At 39.1% G+C, this 20,090-nt stretch overlaps 1 protein-coding gene across 1 annotated transcript in view; it reads right to left on the reverse strand.

Moving 5' to 3' along the window:
* The window catches only part of CLIC5 (chloride intracellular channel 5), a 79,797-nt gene extending 60,620 nt beyond the window's left edge, over nt 1-19,177 (reverse strand). Inside the window, exon 1 of the mRNA XM_026093832.2 lies at nt 18,578-19,177. Within this exon, the coding sequence (XP_025949617.1) occupies nt 18,578-19,066 (489 nt within the window). The 5' untranslated portion in view covers nt 19,067-19,177. The remainder of the gene's footprint in view (nt 1-18,577) is intronic.
* Nucleotides 19,178-20,090: the final 913 nt, after the last annotated feature.

Consider the following 20,090-nt stretch of genomic DNA (forward strand, 5'->3'; position numbering starts at 1 on the left):
AGAAACAGTCCCTGTTGCGTTTGTGTAGTTCTTCACAGAGCAACAAGTGCTGCTGTGCTCTGGTACAGTATCCTCATCTGTCAGAGCTGCAGTTCTCACCGCCCGCCCAAAATAGCCCAGAGCATAAAAAAAGAGGGTGGGGTTAAACTCACAGGGGAGGAGACAAGCTCCTGGTACCTAGAGCACAGGATCAGTCTCTAAGCAAATAGTTCCGCTCTTCCCGTTTTCTGTTTCAGTTGCTCCCTCCCTTATTCTACTGCACTAGTGAAAAGAGAACAGGAAAGGCTGGCAGCAGGTTGATTTCATTGTTTTAAACAACAGCAGTGTTTTTCCTTCTTATCTGTCCTGCTCCTTAGCTGTTCAAAATCCTCATGTCCTTACTGCTTAAAAAGTTAGGAAAAAAGGAGCCTATTTTTTCCACCTTTGTGTTTGTTATTGCATTTGTGCAATGAGTGTGCAGAAAAGCAGTGCTCTGCATCGGTGAAAACCACCATGTAAGATACGAAGCAGTGCAGAAGCAAGAACTGATGAGCACTGTTGGGCGAGAAAAACGCTCATGGTGCTACAGGTCTTATTAGGAGTTAAGGAGCAGGGGAACAGGGGTTAAGCAGAATGAGAAGTAAGAGCTACAGGGCCCTGGGAAAATAAAATATGTGGGTCCCATAACTGTTTCTTGACCTGTCCCTCGGCGTATTAGTAGTAGAGTGGGGACAAAACGGGAGAAGTGATGATATACTGGGGGTAGAGTACGGAAGAAAACTCTTTAAAAGGCCTCAGCTTCTTATTGACACACTGTCATCATCTACACTCCCTTCCTTCTCCCTGCATTCCTTGCATGACTCAGAGGTCACATCACAGAAACCCCAAGTGAGAGGTGGCACAGGACATAAAGGACTGACATAGCCTTAAAGGCATGGAGGAAGGGAGTGCTGGCTGGAGAAGGGACACCGGCCAAAGGCAAGGGGGCCTGGTGGGGACAACACCCAGGGCACACCCGCGGTTCAGGACATGAATAAGCAGCCGAACACATCTGGCTGTTCTCTGCCCAGTACGCCTGAGGGACTCCTCATTATTTCCAAGCCCTGGAGGAACCGGCTTAGCTACATTTTTGCCCTTCTGCCCTGAAATGCCCCTTTCTTCCCCTCTGCCCCATCCTCTGCCCCTGTTTCAGAACTGGAACGCCTCCCTCTCACATGCTGGGAGACTCAGGCAGCTTGCTGTCAGGAACTGTCACCACCGGACAAAACTAAACATGCGATCATGGCACAGAGCAGTCGCACCTTCCGTTTCTAACATACAGGGGCCTTCTAGGTATTGCTTTGACATGATCAAACACTCACCTTTCCTAAAAGTGTTCTTAGCTGTCTGCTTCCAAGATAATCTTTAATTCCCTCCTATGACTTCTGGGCATTTGACACACATCCAGAAAAGTAGCAGCCAACAATTTGGTAAGCACTTTGGGTAAGCACTATGGGAATTTCCAGCAACAGCTGTTTCATGGAGCCAGTGTGTGCTACATGAGCCACTGAAATGGTTAAAAAGCAAATCTTGTTAAACTGCTGCAACTGCAATTACAACATAATCAACATTATAATTAGTGTAAAAGTGTGCTTATGCTTTTTTAGCTGTAATTAGCGTTCATTCAAATAACTGGAAGGTTAACTATAACAGAATTAAGTGTTATTACTCCTTTGATTTCAAAATTTTACATGTACTTTTGGACTAGTACCTTAATTACTGAACATTTATAGTATAATTATTCTTAGGCACACAGGCAAACTTCCAAGGACATGGACTAAGTGTATTTACATGTAGCAAAAGAACTATTGCATTGTAGTTACATATTACAATTATAGAAGTCTGCCAAAAAGATAATTATAGTCACAGGATTTCTAAAACGCATCTGTAAATAGCATATTATCCTCTACATGATTATAAGCTTTTACCTTTGCTGAAAATTTTCTTTTCCTTAAGCACCTCACGTGAAAGTGTAATTTCCCTTTAATGAAGGCTCCTGGAAACAATGGAAGTGGGTCATCTTGACTGAGGTTACCTGTAGCTTCAGCCTCATTGAAAACACTGTTTTGACACAGGGAAGTTCTTTGAACAATTTATATCACAGAAACATACATAGCAGCTCTGGAAGGAAACACTGTCAGCTCTGAAGAACAGTAAGGAGGGAATATCAGTAATCCTAACCCAAAACCTTGAAATAAAATCAACGTTCAAGATATCAGCACTTCTAAAACATGATTCATCTGACCTATTTAGATGTCTATTTTAGAATGAAATAACTTGTGCTCTGGAAGTGCCTATTTTTTTCCACTGGTGATAAACGGAGCCCGAGGTAACAAGCTCAGATATAGACATAATGGTCCGACAAATCCCACTGCAGTCATTAAGGAATAGAAATCTGTGGCTTCTGTGCCCGATTTCCACGCACCTATCACCTCCCACTTCAGAAGCTGTGTGGGTCTTAACACTTCCAAAAGTTAAACTACACATGTAGCAGTTTCTGTAGAGACTCAACATATCAAAACATTTGAAAATACTTCCTTCCCAATTACTGTCTGGGTTTAGTGGCAAATTATAATTAATTTGCAAAACAAAGACTCTGTGCTGAAGCTCAGCAAAGCAGAATGAAGACTGCAATTCAGAGAAAGGAAACTAAGATACCCTGAAGGTGATTTTACTCTGGCAAAAGTTAGAAGCTACTGCAGGAAGGGGTCAGATCTCATGTGTTTCAAGATGTTTCTGGGCAGCAGTGTTGTCCACCTTCTCCCCGAGACACCATCCTGCACTCATCTCCTACCCCTAAGGCACTCAGAAGCAACAAAAGATGCCACATGAGAAAGCTACACCACAAATCTGGTACTCTAGCTGTGCTTTTAGGTATCCAAAGAGAGAACAATCCAGCCTACCTCAAAAAATCTCTGATTTTCAGAAATCTCAAAATAAAATCTCTGGAAGAGACCTTATGCTTTACTTTAAATTTATGGTTGCTAATACTAAGCATCGTTCCAAGCATGCAAGACAAAATGAAAACTTATAAGCAAGCATGTTTGATTATACATCTTTATTATTATACATAATAAATCTAATTAAACGGAAATGAATGCAAAAATATGTACCAAGGCACAGTATTCTGTAGCAAAGGACGTGCTATAGACCATTTCCTATATTCCTTACAGCTTGATTCTGTGAGATGCTTAATACTTTTTCATTCATGAGGGTTAAAGAAGAGAAAATGGTACTTATTTTCTTAAAGAAGGTGCTCAGCTCCAAGCAAAACACAGTGCTGGTTCATATGAATGCTGTGTTTTTTAAAATGTATTCTGAAAGCTTGATTTAAGATAAACATTGTAGGAGGCAGTGAGTAGGAAGATATATATATATAAAAAAAAAATACTCCAGGAGTTTATTCATGCATTTACGGCTTTGCTGTCATATAAAACTGACTTATCGCTTACACCTGCATGGAACCTTTTCGAGTATAATGGTTGTTATTCTCTAGATGGCTCTGTTTTGTATTATGAAATCAGTTCTTTCTTCTGTCAAATTAACGATAAGATACTGATAAATAATTAGCACACTCTCATTTCACTGCAAAGAATAAGTTGCTTAGTTTGACCTATCATTTTCTCACAAGTCAGAAGCAGCAGAGGCTTTGAGTTACGTACAAGAACATTAGATACTGAATTATGAAGTCTTCATAAGCCGAGCCATTATTGTTTGAAGTTTATGAGGTATATAAATGAATACGACCATGTCACCCCATTAATAAAAGAAGAGAACAGCTTCAGAAAAAAACCTGTCATATCTCCATATAAGACCTCTTATTGTAGGTGAACTCTAAGGTACTATCAGCTTTCACAGGCCTGATCCAAGCTTCACTTCCAGCAAAGATTTGCTCTGAGGAGGTGACTCAGAGGCCAGGCATACAGCATGTAACTCTATCATCGAGTTCACTAACAGGCTGCTAAGTTGCCAAGAAGGATCAGTGCACAGAGTGCATTCTCCCATGCTTGCTTGTTACTGCTACCCATTTCATTCTGTCAGAGGAGGGCATTGCAAGTTTTAAAAAAATAAAAGTAAACCTTTCCTGGAAGCCAGAAACATGACTTTCCACATTGTGGATAATTTCCATTATGGACTAAAAAAAGAAGTAAAATCTTAGTTCTGCTGCAGGAAATGGTATTTAGGGCTATGATTCGGCCTAACACTTATTTAACTGCTTAATTCCCCCAAAGGAGTGCAACTAAGCAGCAACTGCATAACTAGCTACTCAGCCACCCTGTTTGATAGGCTATGAAAAAATATGTTCTGGGGACCTTTCTGAATTATTTGTAATATGCAACTGCTTTTGACATCATTGCATACCAGTACTTTTGACGTGTTATCTATTTAAAAATGTAAGAAACTTCAGTTTCCCTTTGAACTACAACATGACACTCTCTCAGTCTTCAGAAAAATCAAGAGAGATTTTCCTCAGATATCTGGGCCACCATTGTAGCCACTAGCTACAGAAGTTCTCTTTTGCCATTTAATAAAAATGCATGATTTTAGCCTTAACGGTCTCTAGATAAAATCAATGATTTACTAAAATGGCAGACTGCTAGAATCAGCTCAGACAGCAGTTCTACAGAATAAGTTATATTCCAAAAGCATGAAATTATTTTAATATATAATGACGTTTTTGCATCAAACTTTGCTGTAATATTAAAAAGCATTAACAGCTTCAAGAAAAAAGAAACACTTCTGCTCAAAGTGAAGCAGGATTTCATTACGGACAATTATGTCAGTGCTCATATTGAGACATTCAGAGCTAAACATTCACAGGGAAGTGGCACCTAAAAGTTACAAAATAATCTCCTAATGTTGTATTCGTTACAGAGGCTTCTAGAGGGCAGAGATTTCTTTATTTTACTGTCATTCCAAAACTGGCATTTCAATTAAAAGCAAAGATTTTTCCAAAGAGGACAGAGACTGCTCTGGAAAGTGGTATTGTAGGGGACAGAATGGAGAGCCTAACAGATCTTCTAGACTTAACATATGGATAACATAAAAAGACCCACCAAAATCACCAAGTTTTTTTACTTAAAAGTCTGTGACAGTGTAAATAATGTATATCCGTGTCTTATTTGTGGGTGTTCATAGCACAATTCTCCATTTAGATAATTTCTGTTCATTTATTGGTGTGCTTCTTGTCATAAATCAAGTCTAACTTAATTACAATTTGTACCAGGAATGTGCAACAGGGATGAACCCCCCCAAGCAAAAGACCAGCACACAACATACTACTCAAATCCCATTTAATGAATTGTTACACACAGAAAGGGTTCAAAATGGCATGATGCAGATCTCAAACTAGGTTTCGATCTCTCCCAGTAAATAAGGCCCACAGAACACACATTTGCTGCTGATTTTGTTGAATATGTTTGTGCTTCCCTCTATTGTTTAGTGAACGATTTGGCTGAAAGCAGAAATTACTCTCTATATTCAGACCCACATCATTTCTAAAAGATGAAGCCCCAACAGCTCAGTTTAAAATTACTTGTGACTCAAACCAGTTCCCATGGGTTTCAAAGTTTCGCACTAGTCATATTTAGCAGTGCCAGGTGAAGCCACAAGCTGCCTGCACAGCGGATTACATGCATGGATCCCTGCTCAGCAAATTACTGTTTCCTCAAGAACATACGTACTACTGGGCTAAGAAAGGGGCTCCTGGCTTATGGCTCCCTGATAAACCCATAACTGTTCATTGTGAAATAGCAGATTTCAACACGTTTTTCTTTCTAGCAGCAAAGTTTAACCTCTGCATACGTTATGGTCTATCTCATCAATGGCAATGCTGTACACCTTGGCTAAAGAAACATGCACATTGCTGACCTTGAGCCTTGAGTTCTTCAACACGTCTGCCTTCTTCATTCATCCAAAGTGTTTCAGATGTCCAAAGACTGATCTTGCAATGTAATCAACCCTGAAGTCATTGTTCCCCCAGAGTTTACAGTTTAAACAGAGAAGACAAGCAGAGCTTAAAAGGGAACAGAAATGCAAGGAAGTGATCTGATTTGTCCACAGTCAACAGCAAAGTTAAGTGCAGAGTCCTGAACACCTCAATGCCAGTTTAGGGCACAATGCAAAACAGTACGGTCCACGTCAAATAAAAAGACACTTGTTTTTACAGACATTTATAATTCCACCGTCACAAAGTATACTCCTCATAAAGATGATTATGTGACTATACATACAACATCCTTGTATATGAAAAACACAGCTATTCTGCAGGCACTGTTCCAAAGACAGACCAGTGGCCCACCTGTCAGTCTGGGCTTGGAAAATCTGGTCTTCAATGTTTTTTTTAATTATAACTTGGTTCCTTCCCCCATGAGTCATACAGTCCAGTGTTTTTCATTTGACAAGTTAATTGTTAAGTGGAATTCAGAAGCAGAATGTTCTTAGTAACATATTTGCAGAGGCTTGAAGAACATCATATCCTCCCTTGCTAAGACCTGAGAAGGGAATGCACGGGCAGCTGTGCTGCTCCGTATGCTTTTATACGGTTACTATTTTTAGCTGTTATCAGCCGTGATGCCCAGAGCCAATCAGCTCCCAATGCCTGAAGGAAACTCTGCTCTGGTCCAAACTTCATTCTCTGCAATCTCACAGGGAGGAGCCAAATGACCATGAATTTGCTGCTTCAAACTTCTGTTGTTAGTTACACGGTCTCTTTAACACAAAACAAAGCACTGGGACACCAAAGTAAATGATCAGTTAGGACCATGACAAAGTTACTGAGTCAACAGAAAAGCAAGCTATTTGCATTTGCTGAAAACTGTAAACATTTAGGGTGCCTCATAAAGTCCAGCAAGGTATGCTATGCTGCAGTAGCATATTTATGAAAAAAAAAGAATCCGTGTGCTTTTTACAGAGGTGTTCTTTGTTATGCGACTATGCAACAATACACTGGGTAACTAGAGACTATGTACTATCGATTATTTACAAATTCATGTGGTCACCAAAGAAAGAGAAGAAAGGCTGGTGCCTCTTAAAAATAGGCCACATGGTGTATTACAAATTTTTGATACTAGACCTTTGTCCAGTATATTTGTCTAATATCTTTTCACAGAAATATGACCTTGAAGGACCTAAGAGTTGAAATGGGTGGTGGGGTTAAACTGCTTAAACACAGACATCTAGGGCCACTTTAGCTGCCCCATGGTATCCTGCCCAGTCTCCAGCTGTTGCTTCTCATAGGAACAACTCTCTGTATGTTTAAACAGCTTAATCGCTCCCCCATTCTTTTATAGTCTTCAGCTGCTCTTTCTCAGACAGTACCTCGATCAGATTTTTCAGATGATTAGAGTTCCCCATTAGTTGATCTACCACTTAATGACTGACCTCCTACAAATGTAAACTGGACAAATCCCCTTAGACCAGTCAGTGTTTTGTCCCAGGGTGCTTCATGCAAATAGATGGTTTCTGAGATTTAAGAACTGTCATTTCTAGGCAAGGTAAGATTTATTTCCTCCCCACATTTAGCTTCTAGCTCAGCATGGAAACAAAAGAGAAAAGTAAGCACTTCAGACAGGTGTTCAAGAAGTTTTCTGGCAGAGAATCATTAAAACTAGACTTCATGAATTTTACACAGACAAATCCCCACATCAAAACAACCTTCAAACTGAATCTATAGAATATGCATCAAAGTATCCTGGGTAATACCCTGTCTGCAACGAATCAGTGCAATACTCTTATTAATTTCAGTGTGGCTTACATTTTCATCCTGAGTATGCTACTGCTCAGAAATATCATTGCTGAAATCTCAAGGAGACCCACTGAGCAGAGAGCATATTAATAGTGATATATATTGCCTTACTTGATTAAAATTTTCTGCCCTACACCTCTTTATAATACTCATCTGAACTGACAAATCTCATTTTCTTTAGTCCCTGAAATCACAAACATGGAGATTGAAACATTAGATAATGCAATCAAAACAGAGCAATTACCGTCTTCTAGTTTCACACCCTACATCTAAATTTTTCCATGACTTCTCTACATGATAACATTTTAAATGAGGAACCCTCTCTATCTGCATGAAGTGAAGGATAGCATTTTATTTTCCTTGGAACCTCCTCTTACTTAAACACTGTGAGTCCTCTCAAAAAGGTTCATCAGCTTTTAAAAAAAAAATTGTCCTGATTTCTATTCTACATGTTCCCAAACCAGCAAAGTATATAAGCAGAAGCATAATTTCTTTGATTTAAAATCATTGTGAGGAATGTGAATGGAAGTTACTACATGCTGAAAAGTTAAGCATCTGCTTAACTTTTTATGGTCAAGGACTACAACTTTCAGCATACTGCAGAACTGAGATCTTAGATAACTTTTGCTTTTTAAACAACTGGAATGTGAGTGCAGTCTTCATTCTTAAGGGTCTTTCTTGACGGCCTATGAGAAAACCCATGATAAGTACATGAAAGGTTAACTTCCTTGCCTGAATCACAGTATGATACAAACACAAGTGAAAAACGGCCTCCTAGGTCAACAGGTCTACACAATGTAATTCAAGATTCCTGAACTATTTTCTCTAGTATTTTATCTAGACAGGTTCTTGCTAATAGATATTAAAACTAAGAATAATTTTTAATGACATTAAGAAAAAAATTTTTGAAAGTTTATTTTATTTCTCTTGGTATTCTTACTTATGGAGGACTTGCCAGTATTATTTAGACACCTCGCTGACCGCTGATACGCCACTTCTGGCTAATACAGACTCTCTCGTAATGCAAGGCCACCTAAGTATCAGTGTTACAGATGAGAATGCACATATTTATCAAGCAAGTATAACCGATCCATTCTGTAGAGCGAGTATACAAAATTCCTCTGCTGGCCAGAGTATTGAATCAAATATGTTTTAAGATAAATCCAAAAAAAGTACAAGTACATTTGGGCAGTGGTCAGAAGAGACATATATATTCAGATGCAAAGCTTCTACACCTTCTATTTGCTTCTCAACCACTTCTCAAGCTATGAGGATATAGTGCTGAGTTTCTAAGTACAGATGCTAAGATTACCCAAACACAGAGCAGTAATTAATCCAGGAGAACAACTCACATCTAAATTTCAATTAAGGATACAGAGAGAAGCCCTTCAAACATGATGAACTTAACATTAAGGACCGGTACCTGTGAGAACTGTGAACATTTTTAACACCAATGGGACAACGGGAATTAGAACCTACTGGTGTTCTGCAAGCAGACGAGAGCACCTTACAATAATGTTAGAAAAAAATAGTTATTGTTGAAAGGAAAACAGGTGCCAGGGTAAGTGAAAAACTATGAAATGTACCACGAAATTAATAAAGCTTTTTCTGACTGACTGTAACGTGTTTACATCAGGACATTTCACCCCAAATACAATGATGTGCTTATTTAAATAATTATAAACACCTTAAAAGAACAGGTATTATAAGAATCTTTTTTGCTTCTTATTTAGTCTAACCAGAAATAGGATGCAGCAGCAGAAAAGAGGCATCTTTGTACAAGGAATATACATACAGAGGAGGATTACCATGATGACTAGCAGAAACGGGGACAAAAAGGATTTGTTAGTTTAGCTCAAAAACATCTGAGGATGCCTAAGCTCAAACTGACAATAAAAGTGCTAAAAGAAATTATGAAAGCTAAGGGACTGTGTCAGCACAAGAACAAGGGTGTATTAACTGCACATGAATAAATGTAATTTGGAAATTAGAGTAAGGAGTCAATGCATCAGAGCAATGACATTCTGAAACAGCCTTCCAAAATGAGTAGTAATGGCCAATTAGTTTCTAGATAGACCTTGATCAGTTTATGAATTATGTATTATATGATGAGGCTGCCTGTGACAGCAGAGGACTTGATTTCATGTCCCAGGAGGCCACCTCCAGTCCTAAGAAATTTTCTTCAGATTACCAAGAACCAAAAACATTAACATTATGTTATTGGTGAGCATGCAAAGATTTTTACTTTTCTATGCCTCATTTTTTATGCCCAGATAAGCAGGGAAATAACGTATTTTTCACTCAGAAGATGCATTCTTGAATTTTACTTCATTAAGACTTGGAGAGTGCTTTGAGGTGACTGCACGAAAGCTGCAACAGAAATTCAGTTAACTTGCGAATCAGAATCCTGCTTTCAAACACTCGTTGCTTGTATTGAAATCAGACCTGCGCACACCAATTTACTTCTCATCTATCCCTAATTGTATCATTATATCTTGACAAAGGTCACAAATGTCTAGCAACATTATCAGAGATGCACCAACATTAACCCCCCCACCCCACCCCGGGTGCAGTTTCATACAGGTTCAAAACCCTTGCCACTAAGCAGTTCTAAGTATTTAAAAAACAGAAATTAACACAGAAAAATGTTTAGGTGTTCCATCTCAACCACAGTTAAGTATATAAAAGGACATGGAAAATGTTTCTAAATCAACAAGTAAACACAGTTACAGAACAGTGGAAATTTTCCTCACAATAGGAGGTCTTATGACCCAAAACCAAGTAAATTTTCTTTTCACAATTAAAATCTTAAGCTTTTTTTGAATTGGTACCTAAGCATTCAATCCCACTAAACTCATTTGGCTTTTATCTTCTACTGTGGTGTCTAAAATAAAAAGTAACTATAAAACAAATACAATTAAAAGAAACATCCAAGGGGGCTGTTGTTTAAAAAAAAAAAAAAAAAAGAAAGTATAAAGATTGCCTGAAGTTAAAAAAAAGTAGTGCTGGTTTCCATTCTTGGAAAAGGCTAAGATGTACAAGATGATTAAGTTAGACTGTCCAACGAACAGCTTAACTCTCCAACATTATAGTGTTTTTTCACTGTTACATGCAACTGTTGCTGAGTGTGGACACTGAAAGAGAAAGATGAAAACTGAACAGCCTGAAGGAAAAGTCAGTCTGGAGTTACAAAAATTCACTTCTAGTCTAACCTAGTAATCTCGGCTTTGTTTCTAAGCTGTGGGAGGACACTGGTATTTCTACAGACCAACTCATCCCACCCTTAGAATAGGTCTTTGAAACAGATAGGTTGAATCATACCCTAGAGATACTGCTCGCTCTCTCTCAACTGGAGAGGGATCCCAGGAGCTAACTTAAATTAGTTGTCTGACAGGTGAAATGCAGCTCACTTTACTGGTAGGATTCAGCGTATTTACTTTAAGTTGTCTTCAGGTGAGCCTCCCAGATAAATTTATGGCTCAATTCAGTTGCCTAAACCTAGATATCTAGGACCATTTGAGAGGCCCGAGATAACTGAAAAACGCTTACATCCGTAAACAGAGGTGAGAACGCCCACGGCCTCTTGCAGAAGCAGCTGGAGGCTAGGAGGGAAACCTTAAGGCATCTAACATGTCACTGAATAGGTGAATTAGGTCCCTATTCACTACAACTAATGGAGCCTACAGAACCACTAAGCTCCTCCTATAGCTGATGCCTACACTTTGTCACGTGACTCAACATCCAATTGCACTGACTGTTTTAATTATTTTTTTTGTTGCAACAGGAGTCTGGATACCCAGGAGAGATGCAGCCAACAGCTTGTAGATACCTTAAGTCAGGTGGGCCAAATCAAGACAGAGCAGAGGAAAAGCAGCTTTCTCCAGCATCTTTTCTCCTGCAGAATTCCAAAATAATTTATATATACTGTTACCAGTTGCTCTGCAGGGACCATCTATTACTTTGTGTTAGCAAAACATCAGTTTCTGTCCTTTATGTACTTCTGCAATAAACAATTAAAACTAATATAAATCTCTCTATATTGGACAGAAACCATTTAACAGCTGTCAGTATTGCTACACAGATAAGTTGTCAGTGACACTGGGCAAGAAAGTAATCAATCCACAGTTCCAATTGCTTTTCTCCTCTAAAAACTAATTAAAGGAACTGACATCTTTCAAAAGAAAAGAACAAAACAGGCTGGGATAAAAATGTTATTTTCAAAACATCAAAGAGGAAGTCAAAAAAAGGAAAAAATAAGAAAAAGAAATAAATAAATCCTGTTTTAGTTTTCTCTTAGTATGACCTACATATTTGCATTGTATTTGCTATCACTGCAATCACTGTGGAGTAACAATTTCCTAGACAATACAGCTCTGTATTTTTAAGCTGTTGCTATGTTACTGTGCTATACCAAGCCACAGTCACTGCTGGAGCCAAAAGCTGAAGGTGGCACAGGAGTGTCAGCTGCACATTGATTCATGCACCTCTCCAGAGGCAGAAAAAGTGCATGAACAAGGCACATATTCAGCAGAGGTCAGAAGCAACACCTTTTACCCTTTGTATCCACCAGATTAAGCAAACTGCTAAGCCCTGCTGCTAAAGCACACATTCTGGTCATGACTGATAGTCTGGGAACTGTGAACTGGATGTTATCTAGGGAACTGCCATTTGCTAATCTCTTCAAGCACACACAGACACACACACATACACACAAAAAATCAGATAAGTGTAAATCAAGCTATGAAGAGACTTACAACCTAGTTTTCCTCCTCAGACATAAGGATTACATAGCTACTAGGTTTAGATGTTAAGATCTAAAAGATTACCAGTCTCTTATCCATGATAGGGTCTGTGAGGGAGCAATAAAGTCATATTATGTACATAGTATAATGTAGGTATATTACAGATGGACCTGTATTTTCTGAGTGAGTAGAAAAAGTCTTGGTAATAGTATCCTTTACACTGGATTTCCACCAGTGTAATTCTCTGTCTTCAAAAGTACACCGTTTTCAATGATGGGTGATCAGAATCAGATCATATCACTGAGAGAAACCCAATGCTCTTGAAGTCAAATGGTAGATGCAAACTGTGCAAAAGCACTACTGCATTACAGCTGCTTGCAGACAGGCAAATACCAATTTCAGAGAATGGTCTAGATCATGACACAAACATTGGACACATCTATTGAGAAAATACCAGGACTAAAAGATGAACATTGTAATCCTAAATAAAGCATTAAAGGATGAACAAATATGCCAAAATGTAAAAGATAATGTGTTGCAACTAGAGAGCTGGGCAGATAATGAAGAAAAGAGGCATTTGCTGTAATATTTTTTACTGGCATTGACAAATACGCTGCCTGTACTTGTAAAACGGAGTTTAAGATAAATATAGATAAACTGGAGAGAAGCGGAAGAGGTCAATCTCCCCTCCCCAAACCACTCAAAGTCTAGAAATTGTGACTTTAAGTTGAAAAAGGCTGAAGGAACTGAATTTGTTTAGTCTAGGAAAGCAAAGACTGAAGGGAAATCTGGTATCTACCTTCTAATACACAAAGAATCTATCTATTCAAAAGAAAAATAGCCTAATTAGTACATGTGCACCCCAGGGTCAACGCTGGGTTCAATACTGTTTAACATCTTCATTAATGATATGGATGATGGGACAGAGAGCACCCTCAGCAAGTTTGTAGAGGACACAAAACTGGGTGGAGCGGTTGATAGATCAGAGGGTTGTGTTGCCATTCAAAGGGACCTCAACAGGCTGGAGAATGGGGCTGATAGGAGGAACCTCATGAAGTTAAACAAAGGGAAATGCCAAGTCCTTCCCCTGGGGAGGAATAACCCCATGCACCAGTACCAGCCAGGGCTCGACCGGCTGGAAAGCAGCTTGGCAGAGAAGGTCCTCAGAGTTCTGGTGGGCACCAAGCTGACCATGAGACAACAATGTGCCCTTGTGGCAAAGGCCAACAGCATCCTGGGCTGCATTAGGAAAAACATTACCAGCAGGTCGAGGGACGTGATCCCTCCCTTCTATTCAGCACTGTTGAGACCCATGGGGAGTGCTGGGTTGAGCTCTGGGCTCCCCAGTACAGGAGAGAGGTGGAAATACCGAAGTGAGTCCAGCAAAGCGCTTTGACAATGATTAAGGAACTGCAGCACCTCTCGTATGAGGAGAGACTGAGAAAGCTGGGGTTGTTTAGCCTGGAGAAGAGAGGCCTCAGGGGGATCATATGAGTATGTATAAATACCTGATGGGGGGAGTTAAGAAGATGGAGCCAGACTCTTCTCAGTGGTATCCAGTGAAAGGACAGGAGGCAATGGGCACAAATTGAGATACAGGAAATTCCATTTAAACATAAGAAAAAACTTTTTTTCACGGTGAGGGTGGTCAGACCCTGGAACAGGCTGCCCAGAGATGTTGAGGAGTCTCCATCCTTGGAGATATTCAGAACCCCACTGGACATGGCCATAAGAAGCCTGCTGTAGTTGACTCTGCTCTGGGCAAGGTGGTTGTACTCAGTGATCTCCAGAGGTCCCTTCCAACCTCAATAATTCTGTGATTCTTAGAGCAAAGTGCAGCGATACAGCATGCATGTTCATGATGCTAAACAACTCTATTAAATTTGCACTCTTTGCATAAACCAAAATGTTTATTGCTAGAGGTAAGACATCCTTCTTTTGGGGAGCTGTGTTCCTATGGTAGAAATGTATATGGAGAAGATGTAATCTGTAGCTTGTCTCAGGCTTATGAGTAAAACAGAAGGGCACTCACGTCCTTAAAAGAAAAATGGAAGGAATATTCCTTAATTAACAAAAAAATAATAAAATATTCAAGAAATTCAGCTTGCAGAACAAACATATTACTAAACAAGGAAATACAACACACCAGTGAAAAAGCTGGACATCTGAGCAAGAGCTGCAACCAGGTCAAACTGCCCTGTGCACTAAGTAACATAGCCTGTATATTGCTCACATTTCTGTTCATGTTTCAAAGGCTTTTGTTTGAAGAAAGTACAATGTAAATAGGCATTAAGGTGGCTGTGACAAGCCTGGACAGGTTGGATTCACACAAATGTTTCCATGTTGGTGCCTGCTGTATTCTGCTATTAAAGGTACAGTGAATTCTTTGTTAAATAGAGAGCCAAAATTCTTTACTTTAGGTACCTCCAGAAATAGTCCATTGATGATGCCATAGCTACAGAGCACAGATTCAGTGAAAGATGAGTTTATGTGATTTAAATATTTCCTTGGTGCCTAGCAAAGAATGAACTGCATAAAAGATCATCCAGTTTGAGTGAAACTGTGGTCCCAAGGCAATAGCACTTACAAATATTACTAGAGTACTAGAGTTAAATTTCTATTCTAGGCAATGCATTGCAACTAGGCAACTACACTGCAAATTAGCTGCCATTTTGACTTCCCACTTCTCTCTGGCTTTCTATCAGCAGCCATCTCTATCAGACACTGACACTTCCACCACTCTCAGAGACTTATTAGTACTAAAAACCAAAAGGAGTAAGCAGTGCCAGAGCTGTCAACACTACTATTGTCCCCAGCAAAAGGTTCTGCTGTCATTGTTGATGTCTGCAAAAGAGAGCAAACATAGGAGAGGATGGTCACGATTTCAAAATATTCCCACAAGAAACCTGACACAGATGAAGCAATACTTCAATACCCCAGAGGAATGAGTACGGGCTCCACAGCTAGAAGGCAGGCACAGGAATGAAGAGCCAAGGAGAGCCAAAGCGAAGACAAGACCCAAAGAGGGGAAAGGAATGCAGTCACTGTAAAGGAAGCAGAGCATAGCCAAGGGGAGCAGACTGCAGTGGGAGAATAAGTTTCAGGACCAGGCAGCTTTGGCTAGCTAGAAAGGAGGTAGGCAGAATCAGCCAAAAGGGGAAAGTCCAAATGGTGGAAGGAACAGGAGAGGCGGCAGAGTCCAGCTATGAAATAGAGATGAGCCACATGGAGAATAAAACCCTGAACAGAAGATGGGAAACAAGTCACGGCTCAGGACAGAATGCATACAAGTTTGACTTGTATCTTCAACATTTCTGACACTGGACTTGCTCTATAATCTATGCGTACAGAGCAACACTGGCCTCAGGTGGACAGGAGATCATAATAGAAAGAGACTGTCTATTAATTATGGTCATTGTCACCACTGAAAGGCTAGGTTCGTACATGCAAAGAACTGACAGCCCTCACCTTTTATTTCACAATTCTTGTTACATATTATTCTAATACCTTCTGTTTTATAGGCTGACTTTTGCTCTCTAGATAATTAAAGATAGTTAATCTGGCTCTGCACTCCATGGCATTAATGCTTTATTGCTTTGATACCAGAAAGAACTAAAGAAAAATAAACATCCAAAAAGGAAAGCCCAGAAATTTTCCAGAAAGAATAAAACAGCCATAACGAGTTCAATTCAGTCACTCATACAGAAGTGTCTAGTAGCATGCTAGGAAGTCCTAGCCTGGCCCACCTGGCCTCCAGCTCCTGCTGGAGGAGGATTAGGGTATGGATCACGTGAAAGCCTCATGTCTCATCCCCCAGCCTGGTAGGGACGTCTTGGATCTCAAAGGACGTCTTGGATCTCAACTGCAAATGGGACTAAGCAGTTATTTTTAAGCAAAGGAATACAGTTCAAAGTATGTGCTCCTCTCTACACCAGCTGATAAGCTCTTCTGTCAGATACTCAGCTCCTTCTGCACAACAAAAGCAAGGAAAGGAACTTCCTCAACCTTTTAACAGGCAAACTCTTTTCAAGCTGTCCCTCTTCTCACTTTCCAGAATTGTAAATTAACCACAACATCTCTGGCTGAATAGAAGCATCTGCATGCATTTTTCTTTTACTCATGCATGGAAAGAGAGGACACAATTATCTTGAAACAAAAGGAAGGTAAATGAAAGAAGAATAAATATGATTTATTAGAATGAGGAATGATTTCAAAGCCAAAATACAACACTCAAGTAACTAATGCCATGAAGCTGCCAACAAACAATATATATTCAATTGCAGCAACTTTTAAAACATGTAGGCAGGACTAAAAGCAGAGGTATGAATTAGTACCAATACCACAGATCTTACTTTTCCCATAAAATTAACATATTTCTATCACCCACCTGGACTTAGTCACAAATTCAGTTCAGAAGGGGCAGCTGTCACTTCTAAGACTAATACAATTGAAGTTGTAGGCAGATAACAAAAAAGCCAAATGCACATATCTCCCATAGCCCAGTTCTATGTGGTAACAAGTGTGGACCCAGAATGACTCAGAACCAAGCAAATAGTAGATACTCCCTCTCCTGAAGGATATACACCTTTTTAGAAGACTTGCTGCAGTTATATAGAAATTAAGATAAACAAGTCAAGTTTTATGGTTTGTATTATGCAAAGTAAGGCTAAATGATCAAATGGTCATTTTTTTGTGTGTGTGTTTTTAATCTATCAGTAATTTAAATGTTATATCTTTGTGCAAAAATTACGACAGAATCACAAAGTATTGTCACATATAGAGAAGGGATAACTGAAGGAGGAGTATCATTAATTTTTCATCTACAGGAAGTCAGAGAAACATGACAAAAGCATTCAAATCATAACTTCTACAATGCATTCAAAAGAATTTCAAGATTATGTTGCTATTTATAGAAGTGATCTTCTTTATCCTACAAGTAAATGTGGATAGTGGAGTGGAGTAACTAAACATTTTACTTAACTCAGTTTTCCAAGACATACAGGATTTATAACAGAAACTAAATGAAGTCAGAAGAGTCCATCAAGCCATTTTATCTGACCTACCTCATATAAGATAATCAGCATCTCATGCCAATGCAAAGTTTTTAGTGTGTTGTTGCTCAAACTTAATCAAACACAGACTTTGCTGAAAATGCTTCTCACTATATGTGATAAGAAAATCTCTCATTCTGCTTTCAAAGTATCTATGGAATTGAAAAACAGATTCTGATCTTATTTGTGTTGAAAAGTGGCAGGCTGCACAACACCTCTACTGAAATTACTCATGGTGTAAGGTCCCATTCAAGGGAGACAAGATCTTGAAAATTTTTATCTTACATAATTAAAAAGGAGGAACTGTCAAGTCTGTCTTACAGCTTTATAAATATTGAGAATGGTTGAATACAAGAACTTTTAGGAAGGGAAGTATAATGTTTATTTAAGAACATGGGTGTTTTATGGTTTAGGAACTTAAGTGATACTTCATGAGGTTAGAGAAAGTGTGAAACAGTCCTTCAGGAATTTATATCTAACTTGAAATTAATTTAAAATACATGGTTATAATCTATCACGGAGATATATTAATCTAAATACTGAAAGAAATAAAAGAAAGATCTCTTTCAAGGATGAACATATAAGGAGATTTCATTGCCATTATTTAAACTCTGTATTTGGTTTTCTTCACAGTATTAATGCAACTATCACGTTTGATTCTACTAGCTGCCAGACAGAAAATAAAACAGACAGGTAGCAGAAGTAGTCTAGCTGTAGCAGCAAGGAGATTTTACAAAACAAATGAGTTGCAGCGACAACTAGAAGACTTTTGGTATACTTCCAGTTGAGTTAAAGAAATCCCAGGCATCTCCGCACTACACAGCCTTCTCTCTCTGTGCCTTAAAGCACACAAGAGATAAGTGATTGGCTTAGTCTACTGCAGCTCGCAGGCAGCAGAGTTGGGAACAAAGCTCCACTAGAGCTCCACCAGGGGTACCTGTATTTTACCAGTCTGGAGGACACACGGATTGATTTGGGGTTTAAATCTAGTGTATTCATAGAAGCATGCAAGCTCTTACCTTTACAAACATGTGTATCTCATGGTCCTCCTGAAAGTTGTCCGTTTCTCCCAAGTTATTGTTCAGGGGGAACTTGATGGAAGTTGGAGAGTGGGAAGAAGTGCTCTGGCTCCGACGCAGCTGGAAACCTGTAGGAGAAAGTATGCCATTCTCAAACATCATGCGCCCTACATGTTTATCTTCCTGACTTGGGCTCATCAGATCCATCTCCTCCTGGTATTGGTAGTCTTCTCCAGCACCATGGTGAGATGAAGAAGAACCATACTCCCCATTGAGCCCATGCTGAGAGGACACAGAATTACTGCGGCTGTCTTCTGGGCTCTGACTTAAGTCCATGCTTTCTACATTGGTAGTCGTGGAAGAAGGAGATGCTAGATCTTCATGGACATGATCATAAAGGTGATTCCGTTTGTTCTCCTCAGACTCTGGAATCTCATAGATATTGGTGTTAACATTTTGATAGACATTTGTAAAATCCTTATTTTCCATGATTGCTGGCTGGAGAGTTTTGCCTGCCTTCTGGTACCTTACAAGACCACAATTAAAGTGAGATGTTGACAGATAAACACTCTTTAGGAGGAAGCAGAGTTTGTGGTATGCTTTTTCAATGCACTGCTACACATGACAGCTCTCCAACAATCATTTACAGAGAGCTTTAAATCAACAACTATACTTCCGCTGAAGTAAGAGATCAGGCTGTCCCACTTTTAACCCCTTCCTTGATCAGACTACTGGTAACTATATCTTAGGATCTGTAATCACTTTTTGTTCTTCCAGACATATCCTGGCCAAGTATAGTAAAAAATGGCTGAAGCACCTATCAATACTAGAAAGCTACAATAAAAATATATATATTCTTTCACAGGAAGTTAAAAGTAGTTTTACTGGAAATTTTGAGTACATTTTGTATATAGAGGTGGAAATGTAGACTACATCGTATTCATCTTCACAACACACAAAAGCCTAGCTTCGAGGAAAAGGAAGGCAAAATTGCATCAACAAGACAAACAACCTGCAATGTTTCAGTAGTTCCTTACAAAATAATGAACAGCCATTTATAAAAAATACAAGTAAAAAAATGATAAAGTGGTATATCCATAAGAAAAAGATATCAAACTTGCACTCTTTCCAGTATTGTCACTGGTTCATTTCAGGACTTTGAACCACTCATTTCACCCTTAATGCCTTCATCCTCCCATCTGTAAAGTATGGAGAAAACTGTAAAAAAAAACTCTTGTGAGATGCCTTGGAATCTAGGAAAAGACAGCACTGAATAAGTGTTTACATATACTTACAATTTAATATATCCATTACTTATATTCAAGTATAGGTTATATATCTGTATATTATAAGAAATATACTCAAGTTTACAAAGGTGGGCTGATTCCACTTGACATTAGAAATCTAAGGGTTAGCCCTCTTGTCCATATAGCTCCTTTTCATTAAAGAATGGAAAAATAGGTAGAGAGAAAGAAAGAGGGAGCGAGCGCGCATGAGCGAGCGAGAGAGCTGC

The sequence above is a fragment of the Dromaius novaehollandiae genome, chromosome 3 (genome assembly GCF_036370855.1).
Source record: "Dromaius novaehollandiae isolate bDroNov1 chromosome 3, bDroNov1.hap1, whole genome shotgun sequence".
Lineage (NCBI taxonomy): Eukaryota > Metazoa > Chordata > Aves > Casuariiformes > Dromaiidae > Dromaius > Dromaius novaehollandiae.